Source organism: Dasypus novemcinctus, chromosome 13 (genome assembly GCF_030445035.2).
Source record: "Dasypus novemcinctus isolate mDasNov1 chromosome 13, mDasNov1.1.hap2, whole genome shotgun sequence".
Taxonomy (NCBI): Eukaryota; Metazoa; Chordata; class Mammalia; order Cingulata; family Dasypodidae; genus Dasypus; species Dasypus novemcinctus.
In genome coordinates this window covers 9,823,637-9,846,845 of record NC_080685.1, presented here as the reverse complement: position 1 = coordinate 9,846,845, position 23,209 = coordinate 9,823,637, and the positions used below count along the sequence as shown (strand labels likewise).

The following is a 23,209-nucleotide window of genomic DNA, read 5'->3' as shown; positions in this document are numbered from 1 at the left end:
TATTGGGGGCGGATTCTCTTCCCTTCTGAGGGGGTGCCTTGCGAGGCCTCTGCCGGCCCCTCCTCGCGCCCTGCCCGGGACCGGGTCAGTCCCGCCCTTCTCCGGACTCAGGCTGGGGGCTGCCGAGGCCTCTCGGAGCACCGGCAGGGCAGACCGGAGGAGGGTCCCCGGGCAGCCGGGGAGATGGGCGGGACTGCTGGGGCGCGACCCCCGGCCTCGACCCCTGACCCCGACCCGACCCCGACCCGACCCCAGGCCCCCGGTCCCCCGCCCCCAGCCCCGCCCTAGGCCCCGACCCCAGGCCCAGGCCCCCACCCCCCGACGCCAGGCCCCGGACACCAGTCCCTGACCCCGACCCCAGGTCCTGGCCCCAGGCCCCCGAGGGGCCCCGGGCCGCGCTAACGCCTGTGTCCCCCGCAGGGCGCACGCTGCTGGAGAAGCTGTTCAGCCAGCAGGAGGCCGCGCCTCCGGAGGACGCCGAGAAGTTCTGCTCCCGCATCATCGCCATGGGCCTCCTGCTCCCGTTTGGCGACTGCTTCCGGGAGCCGTGCCACCAGAGGGCTCCGGCCAGCCCCGCCGCCTTCGACGTAAGTGGGGCCCGGCCGCCGCCAGGCGCGCGGGAAGGGGCTGCGCCCGGCCGGCTGCTCCGCTCCTCTGGGGCCGGGTCTCCCCAGGGACGCGCCCACCCCTCGCCTGGACGGCCCTCCCGGTGGCCCTCCCGGTGGCCCTCCCGGTGGCCCTCCCTGTGGCCCTCCCGGTGGTCCTCCCGGTGGCCCTCCCGGTGGCCCTCCCGGTGGTCCTCCCGGTGGTCCTCCCGGTGGCCCTCCCGCTCTCCCCGCCTGCCCGAGCCGGGCGCCTCGCAGGGGCGGAGGTGCCTTCAGGTGCTGCTCCCAGGGCAGGCCGGGTCCCAGCGGCCCCAGGTTTCCATGGCCGTAGAACGCTGCCTCGAGCCCTCCTAACCCCCTCGAGTATTCAGTGTTGACACGAAGCAGCGCCGTCTGCCTTCCCTCCCAGCTCCCCTTCACAAGAGGGTTAACACTGCGGAGCAGAAAGCAGAGGACACGCTCGAACCCGTAAGGAAATCAGCACAGCGGGGTTAGCGTTTTAAGCCAGAGTGGTGCTAGTCCTTCGCAGGTATGTGGTGCGTTCGTGGCATCGGTAGTGAGGAGTGTGCATCTAGATGTGTAAGAATTCTAGACACGAATTTCTCGTAAGAAAATTCAAGGTCTGCTTAGCTTAGTCGTGTGGAACCCGGTGCTCCTGAGGCAGAGGAATGGGTTCTCCCACACAGCCTAGTTACCTCGGCTCCACGGCTTCCAAATGCACCCCTTCTTCCTAGGACCCTTCTTGAATATATATATATATGCTGTTGATCAAAGGAGTGAATGGATGGGTTTTGAAAGGCGTTGAAAGGGAGTTCACGATGGTGTATATTCTAAAGTGTATATATTTGCTTGGTTTTATTCTTCCTCTTCTTATCCATTACAAACCTGTACTCTTTCTTGACCCCTCTTCAGTGTTAGGAAAATAAGTCAGTGGCTGCATAAAATATTTTGAGATCTTTTTTATACCTCCCATTTGAAAGATGATTCCCCAGGATATGCTATATGATTTGTGAAGCTTCCTTCTTCAGATTGTTTTTCTTTGCTGTAAAAGTAATTTTAAAAGAATGACATGGCAGCTAATTTCTGCTAGGTAGATGGAGATCTGTGTGAAGAATGGGATATCTTTAATTCTTTCCTCTGTTCTTCTTTGTGAGAGGTGTGTGTTATTGTAGTCAGAACCCGAGGACTATGTTGGATGCGGTAAAGCTGTTTTCTAGAAGATCCATCAATTTGGCAAGCTGGAATTATAGTAGAGTACAAAGGCAAACTCTAGCCCTATCAAGCACTTTTTGGTTAAAATGATTCCCCAGTTAACTGCCTTTTTCCTCTCATGCTCAGAAATAATCGCCCTGATTGGTCAATAAATGTGGAATTGGAATAAACTTAAAAGAATAGGCTACTCTTAATCTTTTTTAAAAATATCAAATAAGCCAGCTTCTTCTTATGCTCCACCTCTCCCCGTCCTTATTTTAGAGAGACTAGTAATTTCTTCCTGCCGTGTTGTTTTGGAGGGCAGCTGGAGGTGGGGCAGACGGTGAAAAACAACAAATGAATAAAACCTAATTCATGTTGTATGCTGTACTCTCCTCCGAAAGGGTAAACTCCTTTTCCCCAACTTTATGTGATTTATTCATTATCCCTGTACTACCTCTCCACCCCCTTCCCAAACTGAACACAAAACAAATAAATTGAATGTGTTCTAGCAAGAAACTTTACTCCATGTTCCTAAGCACCTGCTGAGTAGAGAACTGCATTTACTGTCTACACAGGCAAGAAGAAGCAATCCAGGGTACTAAGGATCACTGCCGATGAGGAGGAATGTGGGACCTGCAGGGAGAGGGGGTGCTGCTAATTAGTCTCTCAGCTGATCTCCAGAAAATAGCTGTTGGGAGGATTTACACCTCAAATCCCTTGAGCGTAGTTGCCCTTGGAGCGCCCGTGGGAATCTGCTCCTGGCTGGTGCTCTTCCCACTCACAGGCTTTGCACCCATCCTTTCCTCCCTCGCCCCCTTCTGGCCCCTCACTCCTTTACAACCATTTACAACGTAGGCAGAGCAATAAAGAGCTCTGGTCTGGGGGTTTCACCATGCAGTTGATTGATTAGTGCCCTTCAGCCAGCTCTTTTGAGTTTTAGCCCCATGTTATTTATACACCTGTCAGAGCCTGACGTTTTACTTTATAGCATGCTGGAGAAAATCCGAAAGGACTTCATGTTTTCTCTCACTCTTTTAACTGGTTAAAGTTTAAGGAACTTTAAAAGACAAAGGTGGCTTTGAGGATAATGCTAATTCATTTACACAGATTTTCCTAAAGCATTCTCCATGTCAGGCCGTGTTTTAGGCTCGGGAGATATGCTGGTGAGCAAAGCAAGAGTCCTGTTCTCTTGAAACATCCTATTCAGGGTGAGAAGAGACAGATTACAGAAACAAATAAAGCAAAGGCAAAGTCATTTATGTCAGATGCTGTTAAGTGCTATGAAGGAAATAAACCAGAATAATGTGATAGCGTGATGAGATTAGAGTAGGGGACCGTAGAGGAAACCTGTCTAAAGACATTGTGATGACAAAAAGAGGCACTTGTAGAGAGGTTGTCACAATGTCTTTAGACAGGTTTCCTCTACATCCCCTACTCTCTGGTTCCTTGCACTTACCCAGGTCAGCTGATAGGGAGTTGAGGATGGTCAACCACCACACCAGAGAAACAAGAGTCTACAGCTGTAAGCAGGAGAATCCCATCCATCAGCCATGTGGGATCTAAGCCCCCTCTCGATTCAGAGGTGGATGGACATCGCCTTAGCTGGGTCCTCAGGATGGAGGAATAAAATTTGGATTAGAGTGGACTTGCTGGTATTCTACTATAGAACTGTTGTGACTCTAGCAATGAAAGAAACTGTAGCACTGATGTGGAGGCAGTGGCCATGCGAGTGGCCTGCCGAGGGCAGGGAGAGGGAAAAAGAGGTGCGATATGGGGGCATTTTCAGGACTTGGAGTTGTCGTGAATGACGTTGTAGGGACAGATGCTGGACGTTATATATCCTGTCATAACCCACTGAATGGACTGGGGGAGAGTGTAAATTACAATGTAAACTATTATCCATGTGGTGCAGCAGTGCTCCAAAATGTACTCACCAAATGCAGTGAATGTGCCACACTGAGGAAAGAGGTTGTTGATGTGGGAGGAGTTGGGGGTTGGGAGGTGGGGTATATGGGAACCTCATATTTTTTAATTTAACATTTTGTGTGATCTGTATGTCTTTAAAAAAAAGATAAAGATTAAAAAAAAGAGAGAGACATTGTGATGAGATGTGAATGATGAGCAGGAGCTGGGAGGTGTGGTCTGAGGAAAGTCATTCCAGGAGAGCAAGCAGCAAGTGCAGAGGGCCTGGGGGCCCAGGCCTGACCCATGCGGGGAGCAGTCCGAGGGTCCATGTAGCTGAAGCTCAGTGAGATGAGGGCCGCAAGGTCCCGGGAGCCGGAAGGGCAGGGTCTCGATAGCCTGGGAAGGTAAGTGGATTTTTTGTTTAAGTGGGAGCTTTTGGAAGATCATTTGCAGGAGGTAGAAGGGGTATGCACATTTGCTCTGTATTTCACATGGATCATTCTGACTGGTTTTGGATAATAGAGTGTAAGGAAAAATATCTCTCCTGAAATTTTTAGCGGTTCCCAAATCCCTAGAAATGCAAAAGCTTAGCTATGGTAATACTCCTTAAAATGTGAAGCCGTGGCCACTGCCATGCTGCCTTGGACGAGGCACAGCAGCCCTTGAATCCATGACCTGTGCCTGCGGGATTGTCTGTTCAGGTGGCCATTGTTGCAAGAACAAAGTCCAGTATATGATCCCTTTAAGCCTCCTTTTCCTGTGAATGCCTTTATTCATAATTAGACCTTTTTTATCTGGGTCTTATTCATCAATAGCTGTTTTTCAGCAAACCACAATTTTCTTACACAACTGTTGATTATACATTAGCAAGCCTTTAGGATTTATTCCATCATAACTCTCTCGGATATCACATTATCTATTTACATCACAAATAATAGAGCAAGTTTTAATTGGCCCGAGGATTTTGAGTATATGGTTATGCTACGTAATCTTTTATGAATTGTTAGCTCTTTCTAGTTCACCATTTCTGGATGCATGTTTTGAATGCTGGACCTTTTTAGGTCTGGCGGGTCTGCTGACTCTGCTGGGTATGTGGTGATCCCACGCTTCCCAGCTGTGCAGGAGGTCCTCAGTGTATGTGTAAATGGATATAGGTTAGGATGAGTGTGTTAGTGAGGCTAGAATTACTAAGAAGGAAGACATGAAAAATCGGCCCAAAAAGGAATAAAGGAAATAGTATACTGACCTTGTTGAAAGCTAAATCATTGATAAAACCAATAGCAGTCACTACCAGAAAATTAATGAAATGTAACTCTCCTTTCCATCCAGTAGTCAGAAAGAAGACTTGAATGAACAAACAGAAATGATCATTTGTATTTGAATTCTTTTTGTTTTTAGAGTAGGAAGATTACTTAGATGATATTTAGTCAGATCTTTTCCTAAGAAGCAATTTCCTGGCGTTAAGATAATGTACATATATGTTGTTTTAATGGTATTTTTGTTTTTGAAACATTAGTACAGTAGTAACAATCAAGAAGCTGTTTTTATTTTAAATGTGATGTTAAAATTATACTTCATTTTCATACCAGCTTTTAAAATTATTTTGGTTCACATTTGTTTCCTTGCAGACATTCCTCTAATCACAACATAGTAATAAGTATAAATTTTTTTTTTACTGAAGTTCATATTACATCTATGTTTTACATCTATTCCATTAACTGGATAATCAGAGTGCATAAATTCATGGTGAGGGTAACAAAAGCAGATTGAAACTGAAATCCCTCTCCTCAATTTTACTCATTTTATTTTTTTCAATTTAAGAACTTAAAAATAGTTATTAAAGGGGAAAGATTTATACAATCTGAAGAGAAACCAGTGTCCTGCCGTGGCCTACTGGGTGGACTGGGGGAGAGTGTGGACTGCAATGTGGACGACTGTCCATGTGGTGCAGCGGTGCTCCAGAATGTATTCACCAGGTGCAGTGGATGTGCCACGATGATGGAAGAGGTTGTTGATGTGGGAGGGGTGGGGGGTATATGGGGACCTCAAATTTTTTGAATGTAACATTTAAAAGAAAATAAAGAAGAAAAAAATAGTTATAAAAAACAATGTTCATATGGTCAAAAAATCCAATAGAATAGAATAGTCTACAGTGATGAGCAGCAGCCCCTGTCTTGCCTCAGTACCCCACGTTTATCCTTCTCCCTGGTCTGGTGCCCCTTACTCTGGTTTAGCTGGTTTTTATTCGAGTATTTGAAGTTTGCAAATGATTATCAACATTTCTCTTGCCTTCTCACTGTCAGAGGTGAGGATTTAGCTCATGTATACCCCATCTCTGTCCCTCCCCATTCCTTCCAAAATAGTTAATATTGTTATTTCTAATTTTCTTGAATAATTCCTCTTTGAACTTTAAATAACATACTTGAGATATTTTTGTTGTCGTTCCATCAAATTCAGATAATATTTCTTGCTCTTTCACCCATCATGTAAAGTTAGACTATTAATGCCTCAACTATTCTCATAACCTATTCTGAGCTCCTTTTACCTCCCAGATCCTACCAGGCATACTTTTATCTTTAGGGTATATTTCTAAAGCTAATTTTGTAGCTATGGGTTTATTGTAAAGGTTGAAAAATATATGGCACCGTGTAAATATTGCACTACAGAGGCAAGTAGTATGCCCTGATTGCAGTTTCTTTCTTAGGAGTCCCAATATAATAATGCTTAGGCCACTTAAAGGATGTGCTTGGGTCAAATTCAAATGGATTCTTTTTTCTTATAAATGATCACTTGCTCAAAAGTATCCCATATTTACTTTACTTTACATTGGTTCATCCCTTTGTGGTACTCCCCAATACCCCCAATCCGCTCAGCAAAGTTTTGACTGCCCATTGTTCTCTGTTTTGGGAGCAAAAGTTTGTGCTTTTTCCCTATATTCTCAGTATTTTGAGTTTTCAACTCATTCTTCCCATTTATTGGAATTTCTTTTTTTCTTGAAGCTCACTGGCATCCCTTTCTAATTTTGATTGGTTTCTTTTTTTTTTTTTTAAGATTTATTTTATTTATTTATCTCCCCTCCCCCCTTGTCTGCTCTCTGTGTCCATTCACTGTGTGTTCTTCTGTGTCCGCCTGCATTCTTGTCAGGTGGCACCAGGAATCTGTGTCTCTCTTTGTTGTGTCATCTTGCTGCGTCAGCTCTCCATGTATGTGGTGTCACTCCTGGATGGGCTTCGTTTTTTGTGCGGGGCGACTCTCCTTGCAGGGTGCACGGCTTGTACATGGGGCACCGCTATGGCGGGGGCACCCCTGCATGGCACGGCACTCCTTGCGCGTGGCAGCAGTATGCGTAGGCCAGCTCACCACATGGACCAGGAGGCCCTGGGTTTGAACCCTGGACCTCCTATATGGTAGGTAGACACAATATCAGTTGAGCCACGTCTGCTTCCCTAGATCTGTTTCTTGGTACTTAACTATGACTCTCATTTATTTCTCTCAGCACCCTCCCCTTTTGCCCCCACCTCAGTATTAGGGACATAAAGATCAAGAGAAATACCCTGTTCTCTAGTGGTCTGTAGTCCACTTTCAAGAAATGAGATGCATGGGAAGTGGATGTGGCTCAAGCAATTGGCCTCCTGTCTACCATATAGGAGGTCCAGGTTTTGATGCCCACGGCCTTCTGGTGAAGGCAAGCTGGCCTGTATGGCAAGCTGGCCCACGCAGAGTGCTGGCCTGCGCAGAGTGCTTACCTGCGCAGGAGAGCTGGCCCACGCAGAGAGCTGATGCAGCAAGATGATGTAACAAAAAGAGACACAGAGGAGAGACAATAAGAGACACAGCAGATCAGGGAGTTGAGGTGATGCAAGAGAATCATCACCTCTCTCCCACTCCAGAAGGTGCTAGGATCTGTTCCCAGAGCCACCTAATGAGAATACAAGCAGACACAGAAGAACACACAGTGAATGGACACAAAAAGCAGACAGTGGTGGGGGGGGGAGGTTGTAACAGTTTGATATTATTGATGAATTCCAAAAAGAAATACTGGATTATGTTTGTAAACTGATCTTTTCCTCTGAGCATATTAGATTATATTGGATTCATAGGTTTACTTACATAAGTAAACCTCTTGTGCCAGTAGGGTATTGAGCCCCCACCCTTTGGTGAGTGGGGACTCCCAGATAAAAGGCATGACAAGGCACAGAGTTAAGGGCTTTTAATGTTGGAGTTTTGATGTTGGAGTTTGCTACTGAAGCTGGAACCCCAGGGAGACAGACAGAGCCATTCGCCTGTAGTCTACAGCTGACCTTGTGAATCGAGGCAAAGTCTAGGGAGCCTCATAGTCTACAGCTGACCTTGTGGAGAAACCAGAGGAGCTGAGCCCAGAGGAACCCAGGAAGCCTGAACCCTCACAGATGTTGGCAGACGTCTTGTTCCAACACGCGAAAATAGACTTTGGTGAGGGAAGTAACTTATGCTTTATGTCCTGGCATCTGTAAGCTCCTACCCCAAATAAATACCCTTTATAAAAAGTATTTTTTTGCATCAGCACCCATTTAGCTGACTAATAGAGGGGGGAAGAAATAAAGAAACAGACCTTAAAAAAAAAAAAAAAAGAAATGACATGCAAACAAATTATTGGAGCTTTGCGGTTAGAGTGGGCTCTACAGTCAGACTGTCTTGGATTTAAATCCTGAATTCCCCATTCAACTGTGTGATGTTGGACAAATGGCTTAATTTCTCAAATTTCAGTTTCTTCTTCTGTGCATGAAGGATAATATAATAGTTTCTGAATGAGAAGAAATGGGAATACAAGTAAAACATTTTTCACAATACTAGGCTTGTAATAATAGACTTAGTAAATGCTGAGTGTCTGTTAACTTTCATCATATGTCATAGTCATATTTCAGGGTCCTAGACTGTAGGGGAAGTACAGAGGAAGAATTAACTAAATCTCTTTGGTAGCTCAGGACATAAGACTTGGGATGGTATTTGAGAGATTGATAGGAGTTTGCTAAGGGGTGTGTGGCAGTTTGGTATTGCTTATGAATTCCAAAAATAGGCATTGAATTGTGTTTGTAAACTGGTCTTTTCCTCTGGGCATATTAAATTGTATTAAATTCAGAGGTTTCACTTTTACTTTATTAAATCAGGATTAGGGCTTTTATTAGACCCTGTCATTAGGGAGACTCAGTTTGAGTCCCTGCCCCCCTTCCCTTTGTGGTTTAATATAAATGGATGCTCAGTCAAAGACAGGGAAGTAAATACATGGAGGAGAACACAGAGAGTTTAGTTTTGGATGCTGGAGCCCCGGGTAGAGAGCCGAGCCATTCGCCTGTAGTTTGCAGCTGAAGAGACCAGAGTCCTGAACAGCTGAGAAAGTCTGGAAAGAAATAAACCCCAGTGAAAGAGACAAGCCTTATGCTAGCCTACAGCTGAGATTGAAAGAATCTGGGATGACAGAGCATTAAGAGGAAGAGAAAGGCTGAACCCTGGCAGAGATAGGCAGCCATCTTGTTCTAACATGTGGCAACAGACTTTGGTGAGGGAAGTACCTCACTCTTTATGGACTTGTGACTATAAGCATCTTATAAAAGCCAACAGATTTCTGTTATTTTGCATCAGATCCCCTTTGACTGACTATTACAGGAGGGCAGCTATAAAAGGAGGTCTTTATACTAGGCAAAGGCTTGGAGATATACGTGACTATGATTTATAAATATTTCTGGACTGTAAATTAGAATGATGGATAGAATGGAGGCTATATGAGTAAAGAAGGATATTTATGTCACTTTAGGGACAGCTTTGAGTAATTTTCATCAGTTAAGCTATAAGCAGATTTGCATTTGTAAAACACCACTTTGGTGGCAGAGTGGAGAATGGATTGAAAAAGGTTAAAATTAGTGTCTGAGTGATCAGTGAAAGTGAAACATGGCTAGTGAGTTATGCTTGCATAAACTAAAACAGAGAAAGTGATGATGGAAAGGAGATAATTATAGAGAATTTTTAGATTTGGAATGGTCAGGTCTTGGTATTTGATTGGATGCGGGGGAAGTAAAGGAGCAGATGATCTGTTTTGATTCCAGGTAGATATGGTACACTCTACTAAGTATCAGAATAAAGAGAGAACAGGTTGCCCAGAAGATAATAATTCTCTTTTGGATATCTGTAATTTGTGGTTCTTTGGGGCATGATGGTGGCAGTTCCTGGAAGGCAGGGAAATTGATATTGTTGGCATAAACTGTAGATTATATGGGAAGAGATTAAATAATAAAATCTAATAAATCAAGACAAAGCAGAGGACTAGCAGAGGACTCAAAAGATTAAAGTTCTTAACAGCAGTGAAGAATAGGTATAATGGAAGTCTAGAGAGAATGGATTCTTGGGAGGTTGTGGCCAGAGGGAGAAATACTGGTGTTTAAGATGAAAGAGGTGGAGCTGTTCTACAGATTCAGTGAAGTGGAGTGCCTATTGCCATTAGAATTGAGAAGCTCAGGGTGTTGGCTGGGACTTCAAATTCTAGAAGGATCGTGGAGGCATAGAAATTGAGAATCCACATAGGACCACGTTACAAAGTCCTTGATGGATGTACCACTGTGCTGAGGACATCAGTAAATATCCGAGATGAGGAAGAACAGAGAATGATACTCCTGGGTGGTATGGGTTTTAAAGGTGGAGATGATTTTGCACAGGGTGGAATTGGAATATTCTCTAAATGGTTATGGAGGGATTAGATTATGAGGACATGTTATATGAGAATCAGAGGAAAATCAGTTTTCAGGTTCAGTCATTGTTTGCTTGGATCGTCGCATTAGTCTTTTGATTAGCTTCTTTGTGTCTACCCACTACTGGTCTTCAGTCCAATCTGTTTACTCCAGCCCAGTAATTCTCAACTGGGAGCACTGTTGCTCCCCATGGGACATTTAGAAATGTCTAGAGACATTTTTGGTTATCACAGTAGGGATGTGGTATGACTGGCCTCTAGTGGCTGGAGGCCAGGGATACTGCTAAACATCCTATGATGCCCAGGACGGCCCCCCGCAACAGCGAGTGAGCCTGTCCAAAGTGTCAGTAGTGCTGAGGCACCCCACCATACACAGCTGACTACATCATTCTTATGTGAAGCTTTTAGTGGTTTCTCTGTGATAACGAAGTCCAAAGTCCCTGGGCCTCCATGATCTTCCCCTGCCCCTTTCCTACTTCTCTAGCTGATGGCCCATTTCTTCCTTTGCTTCTCCAGACCCTTTTCGTCACCTATTGAAGTGCTGTCAGTTTTCCCAACTGTCCACTCTTTCTGTCCCTCTAGGGCTCTGTAGGTACAATGGCTTCTGGTCTACCTGCTCCTTCTCAGTTAAATTCTACTCTTTTTCTTAGACTGCTGCTTAGAATTAGATGCTCTTCCTTCTCAGAAGCCTTTTGTAACCATCTAAGTCTGTATTTTTCTTCTCAAGGACTTAGCATGTGTATTATAACTGGCTGTTTATTCTGTAATGCCCTTAGTTTCCTAGCTGGTAAAAGAAATGCAATGAAAGAGGTTGGCTAAAACAATGGGAATTTACTGGCTCCCAGTTTTGAGGCTAAAAGTCCAAACCCCAGGTATCTGCAAGGTGATGTTTTCTCCCTGAAGACTGGTGTTCTGGGCTGGTTGCCTGTGATTATTGAGTTTCTTGACTTTTCTGCCACTTATATGATGCTGCAAGTGGAGGCGTCTTCTCTCCCAGGTCCTGTTGACTTCCAGCTTCTGCTCTTCCATATGCCTTGTCTTCTTTTTTTTTTTTTTTTAAAGATTTATTTATTTATTTAATTTTCCCCCCCTCCCCTGGTTGTCTGTTCTCTGTGTCTATTTGCTGCGTCTTGTTTCTTTGTCCGCTTCTGTTGTCGTCAGCGGCACGGGAAGTGTGGGCGGCGCCATTCCTGGGCAGGCCGCCCCTTCTTTTCACGCTGGGCGGCTCTCCTCACGGGCGCACTCCTTGCGCGTGGGGCTTCCCCACGCGGGGGACACCCTTGCGTGGCACGGCACTCCTTGCGCGCATCAGCACTGCGCATGGCCAGCTCCACAGGGGTCAAGGAGGCCCGGGGTTTGAACCGCGGACCTCCCATATGGTAGACGGACGCCCTAACCACTGGGCCAAGTCCGTTTCCCGCCTTGTCTTCTTAAAGCCTTCAGTAATAGGATTAAGGGTCAGCCTCACTCAGTTGGACCACACCTTAACTAAAAATATTTTCAAAAGGTCCTCTTTACAATGGATTCATAACCACAGGAATGGGTTTAGATTAAAAACTTTTCCACCCCCTGGGGTACTTAATTCTACCTATCACATGCTCCATTGCAAATTAAAGTTTATGTCAAGGTTTTTCCTTGAGTGGTACGATGCTGTGTCTCTGTGTTTCCCTGACAGGTCTCCCCAGTTGACTGTGCAGACTGGTTAAGAGTAGACTCTGGTTTTAGAGTGTGGATTCAGTCACATCCCCTCTACTTATTTAATAGGTTAGGACATTTGGCCAAGGTCACAGATTAAGTTTTTCATCTGTAATAATAGACCTGACCTCTGGGCTTGTCTAGAAGATTAATTAAGGTCCATTTATAAACACTTTGTACAGGGTATAGCACCTAAATAGTGCTCAGTAATTGTTAGCAATTACTATTTTTAACTACTTAATTATCACAGAATCTGACATAGCCGTTGAATAGCTAGGAATTGATTTCATGAAGAAGAGGGTTTTAAGAGAAGCCATAGTGATGAGGAGAGGAGGAGCTGAAGAATCTATTAGTGGATACTCTTGAATGACCAAGGGTTATTTATCTTTAATAATATTGAAAATACCTGGAAGGAGAGAAGGTGGAGGATGGGATGAAATACAGATTTGCTCAGGAATTGACTCTATTGGATAGATTCTGGGCTCTTTGCCACCCTTCTTTCCTAATCCATTTACTACCTCTGTTAATCAGTCAAAGGAGTGGTGATACAAAATACCAGAAGCCTGTTGGCTTTCATAAAGGGTATTTATTTGGGGTAGGAGCTTACAGATACCAGGTCATAAAGTGTAAGTTACTTCCCTCACCAAAGTCTATTTTCACGTGTTGGAGTAAGATGGCTGCTGACATCTGTGAGGGTTCAGGCTTCCTGGGTTCCTCTCTTCTCAGGGCTTGCTTCTTTACAGGCTCGGTGTTCCTCTCTTCCTGGGGCTTGCTTCTCATTCCTCTGTGTGCTTACTTCCTGGGGCTCCAGCTTAAGACTTCAGTATAAAACTCCAACATCAAAACTCCAACTTCAAAAACCCTCAGCTCTGTACTTTGCCATGCCATGCCCTACTGACATGGCCCACTCAAAGCCCTGCTCATAATCATGCCCAGGTACAGACCAGTTTACAAACATAATCCAGTTTCTATTTTTGGAATTTGTAACTATATCAAACTGCTATGCTACCCTTAATTTTACTGCTGTAACCACCACATTCTTCTCCCACTTCTCCCTCCCGCACATCTTCCTGGGTGGTGATGCTGTGGAATGGAAAGGGAGAGAGTAGGAAAAGCCAGGGCTAAAGTGGCCATAGATTGTGAAGGGAAGTCATTTTGTTCATTGTGAATACATGCTTTGCTTGGCTTTTGTCTGTAGGTTTATTACACTCAGATATTGACACACAGCTTACTTGTGACTTGAGCTCTTTGTGTATGTGTGAGTGTCTGGCACACTTTAGGAGAAATTTGGCATGAGTGAGTGGAAGTCCCACTTCCTGTAAGATGACACCAAAGAAGAAGGGCATCGTATTTCATCCAGCATTCCCGAGACAGAGAGAGAAACCAAAAAGGGACAGAGACCAGCTTACTATGCCCCATTGCTCTTCTCTTTCAAAGCACCCCACCACTTGGAATAAATTTGTTTTTCTTAGTTTGACTGTTCTTGTGGGTAAAACTACTGAAGGAAACAATTGGTAAATATAAACAGGAAGAAACTTACTGCTTACTCCCAGTTTTCTCCAAGGGGTGCTTTCCCATGGCTTTTAATTTTAGTTGTAAAATAGGTTTGTATCATAGGGAATATAATAAGATACATGTTGAAGGCTATGTGCTTGCTGTATGGATGTAAAACTTGCCTTGCATTAGGAGCCTTTCTTTACCAGAGTATTGCTTGCATGTGGGATCAAATGATGTCTCCATGTTTGTAGTCATAGGTTCAGTTTAGTCTGAAGTAGGCTACACACACACACACACACACACACTTGTTGTCTCTTTTTTTAAAGGACTCTGTCACATATATTTTTATCCTATTCACAGTAATTTAGCCCCAGTTTCTACTCAGTAAATAGTTGTATGCCTGGATCTTATAGTAATCCATATCCCAGTTTTTATCCATATGAGTGTAACCACTTATATTTTGAGGTTTTTCTCCTTTTTTGATTTGAGATGTTATTTAGTAGAGTTTAATATGTGCTGCTCTTTGTGTATTTTACTATAGAAGGCAAAACATGTGATTTTTTTGTTCTCATTATGGTCAATGCGAGAACAGTACTGGTAATGGTTATTGTTCCCCTCACCACACAGTTTTCTGAGCTTAGAGAAAAAGCCATCTGTACTTTTGTAGATTTTAGAATAACCTACCACAATAAAGTTAAGTGACACTTAGAAAAATGAATTCTTAAAACCACATTGGTAAGTCACACTTTTTAAGGCTGTGACATACTTTCTTTTTCATTTTTCCTGATTGAAGAGGATTATGTCATTTCAGATACTCATTTTGGCTTTCACAACTGGTACTTTTTATCACCCATTTAGCAAGCACTGTTGGATGACTCAGAATTCATTTTGAATTTATTCGATGGACTTTTATTAAAAAGGGTGACTCAGCCCAACTTTTCTCTCATGATTTTTTCTTATTCTCCTCTGGGATATGCTTTGAATATTAATAATCCTGTTGCTGTGGCTGGCATTGCTGTGGCTTTCCTTCTCTTATCTCAAGAGCCGGGGGGAACATAGAATTGTGAATTTATAGCAAGGATTGAGCGTACACTGTCTCCTGAGAAAACATCACCCAAGGGGCTTACAAGATTCCCACCCCCACCCCCCATTTTTAATGAACTTTAAAGTTTTATTTATTCCACCCCACCCCACCCCACCCCACCCCACCCCACCCCACCCCACCCCAGTTGTCTGTTCTCTGTATCCATTTGCTGTGTCTTCTTTGTCCACTTCTGTTGTCAGCCACACAGGAATCTGTGTTTCTTTTTGTTGCGTCATCTTGTGTCAGCGGCGCCATTCCTGGGCAGGCTGCACTTTCTTTCGCACTGGGCGGCTCTCCTTATGGGGCGCACTCCTTGCACGTGGGGCTCCCCTACGCGGGGGACACCCCTGCGTGGCAGGACACTACCTTGCGTGCATCAGCACTGCGCATGGGCCAGCTGCACACGGGTCAAGGAGGCCCGGGGTTTGAACCGCGGACCTCCCATGTGGTACACGGACGCCCTAACCACTGGGCCAAGTCTGCCGACTTTAATGAACTCTAGAAACAATATTGCCTAAGTCAGAGATGGACCAGGTTTTTCTGTAAAGGGCCAGAAAGCAAATATTTTTAGCTGAAATAAATATTTTATAATTGCTGTCACAACTACTCAATGCTGATATTGTAGTGTGACAGCAGCTGTAGACGATATATAAATAAATAAGCATGGCAGTGTTTCCTAATAAAACTTTATTTACAAAATCAGGCAGCTGGCCTGATTTGGCCCTGCAGCCATGGTTTGCTGACCCCTGGTCTAATTTGCAGGTGATACAGAAAAGTGAGTCCGTTCTGTTTCTTGACGCTCTTTTTTTCTCCCTCTCTAACCATGTGTTGTCACCAAACATCGTTTATTGAAATCTTCGGTGAAAAATGCAAATCCTGTGCCTGTGCTCCGCAGCGTACTGTCTCAAGAGGGCGCGCTGGAGGAGCAGACGCCGCGGCCCGGGCTTGGCGGGCGGCGAGAGCAGCGTTGGGGGCTTTTTAGGGGTCAATGAGGCTGTGGCTTGCGAGAGCGGGCAGGGCGCGCAGAGGAAGCCTCGCCAGGAGAGGCCCATGGCGAGGCCTGACTGCGGGCGCCCTTAGGGCTTTGGGAGGAGAGGGAGGGGCTGGCCCTGGGCTGAGGTGGGGTTCTTACTCCAGAGCGGCCTTCCGCTGTGGACCCCGCGGGCTGTGGACCCCGCGGGCTGTGGACCCCGCGGGCTGTGGACCCCGCGGGCTGTGGGGCGTGGCGTGGGCGTGGGGCAGGAGCCTGGTGGGGGGCTGGGGTCGTCCAGCAGCGAGGCGACACCGCCCCCAGCCGGGCCGCAGGAGGGGCGGAGGCTGCGGGGTTCAGTGTCGAGTCTGTGGGGGCGGGAGGCAGGGCTCGCCAACCCAGGCCGTGCCTGGCTCCATCCCCAGAGCTGCAGGCTCAGCGGGTTTGGGTGGGGCCCAAGAACGTGCATTTCCCACAAGTTCCTGGCGATTCTGGCCGCCCGTCCAGGGACCACAGCTGGAGAAACGCTGCTTTAGAAGGTGGATTTGAGGAAGACGGCAGGGGCCGTGAGGCCCTCCTGCCCGGGTTCTGGCTTGGTCAGTGGGGTACAGGGCGATGTAGAAAACACAGCAGGAGTAGGTTGGGAGGAACTTAGTTCACCTCAGGTCTTATTAAATTTGAAGATATCTACTTAAAGATATGCAAAAAGCAATTATTATTTGTATCTAGGGATTAAGGGAGAAAGCCTAGGGGGAGAGAGATTGAGGAATCTTCAGCAGATAGATACCTGAAGGCTTATGCACTAAGTGCCCTTAGAGCGAGGGGAGGGAAGGCCTGAAATATAGATGAAAATTTATGCACCAGGCAGGGGGGAAAGGGCAGGGGGCCAGACAAGGAGCAGCCCCAGGGAGAGGACAGAGAACTAGAGAACAACTTTAAAAAAAGAATGCTAATGATATAAAGTGCTACTAAGAGGCCAAGTAAGGTTAAGACTTAAAAGTAGGCATTGAGGGACAGATGCTGGGCAATGTATGTCCTGCCACGGCCCACTGGGTGGACTGGGGGAGAGTGTAAACTACAATGTAAACCATTATCCGTGTGGTGCAGCAGTGCTCTAGAATGTATTCACCAAATACAATGAATGTGGCACCGTGATGAAAGAGGTTGTTGATGTGGGAGGAGTGGGGTGAGGGGGTTAGGGGTTATATGGGGACCTCTTAAATTTTTTGAATGTAATGTTTTAAAAAAATAGAGGAAAAAAAAGTAGGCATTAAATTTACATGGGGGGAAACGGACTTGGCCCAGTGGTTAGGGCGTCCGTCTACCACATGGGAGGTCCGCGGTTCAAGCCCTGGGCCTCCTTGACCCGGGTGGAGCTGGCCCATGCGCAGTGCTGATGCGCGCAAGGAGTGCCGTGCCACGCAGGGGTGTACCCACGTAGGGGAGCCCCACGCGCAAGTTGTGCGCCCCGTAAGGAGAGCCGCCCAGCGCGAAAGAAAGTGCAGCCTGCCCAGGAATGGCGCCGCCCACACTTCCTGTGACGACAGCAGAAGCAAGACAAATAGACACAGAGAAAGACAACCGGGGGGAGGGGGGAATTAAATAAATAAATAAATCTTTTAAAAAAAATTTACGTGGAGTTTATTGCTAGTAACCTTGAAGAGAGGAGTTCCAGATTTCAGCAGGCTAAGGCTGGAACCGCAGGCTGGCGGGAGGAGGTGGTGAGGAGCTGGGAGGTGGGATCAGTGCGTACGCTCAGTTCAAGAAGTCCTGTGCCAGGGGAGAAGAAAACTAGAGTGGCTCACGAGTGGGTGAGGGGGCACGGGGAGCTCTCTTTAAAACATGGAAGTGTTTGGCAGGTGCTTTTCAGATGCTGAATGAAGGGTGGGAATGAATAGAGAAGGAAATGTTGACGATGGAGTGAAAGAATAATTGATCGAATGTGGTCCTGAGAAGGCCTAGGGGTGGGAGCACAGGTGGAAGGACTGGCCTCAGGTAGGAGTGGGAGCAGCTGCAGGAATGGGAGCAGCTGTGTGGTGATGCACAGGAGGAAGGAGGCACCGGCTGCGGTGTGGGGCTTTCCGCCTGGAGGTGGAGGGAGAGCTCGAGCCTCTCTGCTTTCTGCAGCTTCAGAGGCATTGCCATCTGCATTAGGTGCAGAGAGGCCTGTGGGCTGGATGTTTAACAACTGTATGAAAAACGTTTCATTTAGACACCACAAAGTGGGAACGACAGCTGACTAGAATAACAGAGAGGTGGCTGTGAGGGCAGCCGAAGTTGACGGTGATGGATTGATACTGACTCTGTCTGGTTTGGCAAAGGCAAAACATTAGACTGCTTTCAAGCCGACTTTCGCCCAGGTGGATGCACCTTAAGGTTAGTATGGATGGAGGCTGAGAAGGTTGACTTGGGAATGACTGAAATAGTGGCCTAGGAATGAATTAAGAAGGCAAGATAAGAGGGCGTTAATGGTAGATATTAAGAGTTGAGATTCTCCAGGCCTGGAGGATGAGGAGGTCAGAGTAGGATGTCCAAGCCTACTGCTCACTGACAAATGAAGTGGTTCTTGGTGCTGAAGTGGTGAGGGTGTGACCAGGTGAGTAGCTGGTCAGGTGAGGTAAGGTGAGGGTGTTGGGATCCGGTTACAGGGTGGTTCATTCATGCAGACAGGGTGTCACCTAAAAATGATGAGGAATGGGAAACCACCGAATGGATTGCTTTAGAATAATTCATACATGCAAACAACTACATGTATTATATAAAGCCAAAAAGAATGACGCACATACGCAATAACCACAATTAAAGTGTAGGTTCTCTTAATCCTTCCATAACAGGAACCTGGGCAGTGCCCGAGGCCAGGCGTGGCTGGGAGCTTTATTTCTGTTCTCCAGCTTGGATGTACTTCACTCTCACTTTGTTTCTTTCCTTCTCTGGAAATGAATCATTTGCTAATTGTGGGTCCCAATCTATTCTGTGACCCGTCTACAGGAGCATTGCCAGTTTATCAGTGCATTCTTTTTCCTTTACGTCTTCAATATTTAAAAACAGTTTTATTATGCTTACTGTGTACCAGGCACTATTCTAAGCAGTTTACAAATATTAACTCATTTAATCTTTGTAACAGCCCCAACTAGAAAGGTGTGAGCATCTTTTCGTAGAAGAAAAGGCTGACGCACAGGGTACTTAAGCTCATCCTCTCTCTTGCTTAAAGTCCAGTGAGAAGCACAAAGCCTTCCGTGACATTTTGCCATTCTGGGTGACTCTGGCCCTTCCTGGCCATGGCCCAGGGCTGTTCAGGGTGGGAACACCAGGTGGCTTCCTCTTTTTGGTGCCTGTTCTGAAAAGTGACTGGCGTAGCCAGTTATTTTCCTGGGAATGACTTTTCTTTCTGTGCATTGTGCTTGTACTGTGTGATGTGGATAGGATTTTATCTATTGTCTTGAGTTTAATGTGTAGCACCTGATGTATGGTAGCTTCCAGGCTAAATGCTTTGTGAAAGAAGTCTTCCCCCACTTAGCATAAGTCATTGATTTGTGATATTCCCTGGGTCACATGGTTAAACACTCCCTCAGGCTATGGGGAGTATTTTCTTGTTTTAACAGTTTCGAGCCTTGTGCCCGCAGTGTATACATCTGATAAATTTTATCTTTTGTGATGGGATTATAAAATATCAAAACTGGAGAATTTAGAGATCATTTAATTTAGCCTAATTCTTTTAAATTGACAAATGAGGACACTAAAGCACCGAAGAGTGAAGGGACTTTTCTCTGGAGTAGCTTTGGCAGAGCCAGATTCTTAATCTCCTTACACCCAGGTCAATTTGCTTTAGCCCCATGCTGCACTGCCTCCCATTAAAGAAGGAAACTTTCTTCCATTTGAAACAGATTCTAACTTTCCCAGGTTGTTGGTGGCTAATGGTCCCTGTGCAGTCATTAAATGTAGTTGGGTAATGAATATTTCTTTGGCAAACTAATTATGTGACTTCTGGGTAAAGTGAATTGTTGGGGAGAATCCTGGACATTTTAGGAGTGTTTGGAAGAGATATCAGGAGTGTTTGGAAGAGATATCAGGGATACGTTTAAGAAAATAATAATAGGAATTAAAAGAAGACAACCTAAGAAGCGAGCAGAGTTTAGTATTAGCCTTAGAAATCTGCATTATTAAGAGTTAGGGTGGAAGGCTGTACTTTAAATACTAAGGTGAAATGCGAATTTTTAAAATGAGAATTTTAAACAATACCTTTTTTGGTATTTTGCATAATGTGAAGTGAAGGGAGCAGCTTAGTTGCTGATTCTTGATTTCATGTGCCTCTGTAAGGTGTGGAGTTGGGCCTCACGTGTGGTTTCTGAGGGAGTGCCTTGGAGGCTGAGGTTTGAATTATTGGAACATTCAGCCCAGGAGCTCGGGTGCTCAAAACCAAACCTGAAACAGAGCCCCGATTCCTAAAGCGATTCCATGATGCAATGTGTGCCAGCATGGAACAGCTGCTGGGAAGAAGACCGTTTTGAGCGGAAGGGGTGAACTTGGAGTACAGATGAGAAATGTGTGAGAATTCTTGACACCTCTGAAGTTGGGAGAAGGACCTCATTTAAGCCTGTAGGTAGGAGTCAAGTGGCCTAGTTTCTGTCACCATTCTTCTCAAGATTCCAATTAGGTTATACTGAGAGTCCCACTGAGTGAGTCAGGGCTTAGAAGCTGGGTACACTTGAAAGAAAGCTTCTAATCCAAAACCAAAATATAACTGGACCATTTGGAAACTGAGGCTTCCCTAATAGCGCAGTAAATACTGGTTGTCCTTTGAATATTTTGTCCCGAAGGGGAGTGGAGGGAAAAGTTCTACCTCTAAACTAGTAGAGAAGAGCTACGATCCTAGGGAATCAGTAACTCTCAGTGGAGAAAAGAATTTCTATTTGTTTTATATTCAAAATATAACGAATATTTTCTGCAATTTAAGGTAATTTTTAAATTCAAAGTAGATGGCAGCAGAAGCCAAGCCAAAGTCCAAGGCAGAAGTCCTGTGTTAGGTCCCTTAAAATGCTACACCACTTGAAATATTACCTTGCAAATTGGAGGCACTCAGGAGACAGGATCTGAGATCTGTACACGAAGTAGCCAGAAGGACTTTGAGGGCATCATCTGCTGGAGCTTTTAGTCACTGTTCCCAGGTGTCTTGACAAAAATGGAATTGTTGGACTCATTGTGGCGATAGGCTATGAAAACCTAATGGTAGATGATGTTATCCTCAGTGTAAGAAGGAAAATGGGAGAGGGAGCAATTAGATCTTATGGAGAACACAGATTATAGTGAATCCAAGATGGGTCTGTTTGGAGTTCTCTAGTTCAGATGGCAGGAATGGGTGAGAGAGTCATGGAAAACGGGAATTTTAAACTTCTTGTCTCTTTATGACATGATATTCTATACTGTAGATTTATGTGCCTTTGGTAGACCATCATAACAAAACTAAATTGTTTCAGTTGTGCATTACATTTATTCTTTTTTGGAAAAGAAAAACCCTCAATAACAGTTACGGAAAACTGGAAATTGGTTTCCATACCAGTCATCAGGGGGAGCCCACCATTCCTTTTTTCATGTATCTTTATCTTGACAGTGCCTTGCCCAGAGTAGGCTTGCTGGAATTCTCTTTTTTATAGGAGTGTCAATAACCATAAAGACATTGAATAGGCCAATATTTAGTGTTTGCTAAGAGACAAGAGCATGCTAAATATTGACACTGGTTTACTTAAGTAATTTCATCTAAGTAACTTATTTAATCCTAGGTCCATTTTAGGATGTGTAAACTGAGACTTAGATTAAGTATCTTGCCCAGAGTCACATAGTTTTGTAAGCAGCAGAGATAGAATTTGAACCCAAGAAAGCTGGCTCAAGATATTGTGTCCTTTTCTTCACTCTCCACAGCCAATCTATTGCTCAAGCCTGATGATGCAAAAATATATCTAGAGGGGAGTAGATGTAGCTCAGTGGTTGAGTGCCTCCTGCCCATGACGAGGTCCCAGGTTCAATTCCAGTGCCTCCTAAAATATATATATACGTGGAAATTTTGACCTTGTGTTCCTTTCCATTGCCATCACTGTGGTCGAAGTGACTTTTGCCTTGGCATGGACTAGTGCAGTAGTCTCCTAGTGAGTCTCCATGGTTCCCTTCCTGCCCCCTCCAATTCCTTGGTGTGTGTTACACTTGCATGAGATGCTTTCCCTCTTAGAATAATAGCAAAACCTTATTCATGGACTCCAGGCCCTCCATTACCTAGGTCCTGGCAGGTCTCCACATTACTGTGCGACCTGGGAGTTTTCTAAAAACACAGTGTCCAGGGCCCCACTTTTGGAAAGTCTGATTGACTGGGTATGAGTATGAGTCTGGAATATGGGTTTTTAATCACCCAGGTTTGGGAAAACCTTATTCTAGAAAATGTGCCTTTGAATTTTAGTTTCTACTTAGGAGATCTACATAGGAACGATTTTTGGCCTTTTTCTTGAACTCAAAGTCAGTCCTACCTTTTAATTCTCAAGTGTTATCTTGCAGCTCAACTGATGAAAGGTGCTGGGGTAGAACTAAGCTTAATGAAGGAACATTTTCCCTGGGTTGCTCATTAATGGCTTTGGTTAATTTTTGTGTGTATAATTGAGAAGCTAACTGCTCAGCTGAGAAAGAGACTTGAGTTGGTCTCCAGGTGATTAACAGAATCTTCAGTGGAATTAATGCCTCTTTTTATATCTTAAAAGAACTTCGTTTTACTCTTTCATTGCCTTTATATGAGGGGAAAAAACAAAAACCAGACAAGCATGAAATATGAAATCTGAATAAATGCCTTGTCTTTAAAAAAAAGAGTATATTTAATATAATTCATTATGCACTGTGACCCACGAGCCCAAACCACAGGAATTTTTTTGCTTCTTCCTTTACATATTTATAAGCATGTTCTTTTGAAGTGTACTTTTAAAATATAAAGGGTTGTGAAATACCAAGATTGGTAATGAAATAATACTTTATAAGTTTATCAAAGTTTCAGGCAGTTCTAGAAAACTTTTTTTTTTTTAACTTTTTCAATAGTCCTGCCTCTAGAGAAAGTACTCTAGATTAGAAAGTTATTGTGTAATATATATACACACATACAAAATTGAACAGCCTATAGGAAGTGAGAAAAGGGGAATGAATTATAGTTTAATTTTTATAGATATTTCTATCACTCCCTTTATCACTTATACCCAGTATTTCAAGTATGTTTGATGTGATTTGTGAGTTATTTAATTGTACCTGGTTTCAATGCATAAAATGAATAGGTACTATTGTTATATTATTCCATTTCTTCTGTTAATTTCTTAATTCCTACTGCATTAATTTATTCTATTGCAATGTTGGTTTTTATTCCCCCAGATGGCACAAAAGAGAATATTATGCTGAGGTTTACTTTTGTCATGTTTTCTAAGCTAAGGAAATATAGCAACTGAGGTGGTAAATTTCAGGCAAAAATACAACTCATCAACCTCATTTTGGAAATTTCTTCTCAATCACGTGAGGCCATC

General features: G+C 44.6%; 1 protein-coding gene across 1 annotated transcript in view; it reads left to right on the top strand.

Annotated features, from left to right (window-relative positions):
• FMN2 (formin 2) overlaps positions 1 to 23,209 on the top strand; it is a 399,341-nt gene that overhangs the window by 38,391 nt on the left and 337,741 nt on the right. The window contains 1 exon segment of the mRNA XM_058309485.2: positions 421 to 587. Coding sequence (XP_058165468.1) covers positions 421 to 587 — 167 coding nt within the window.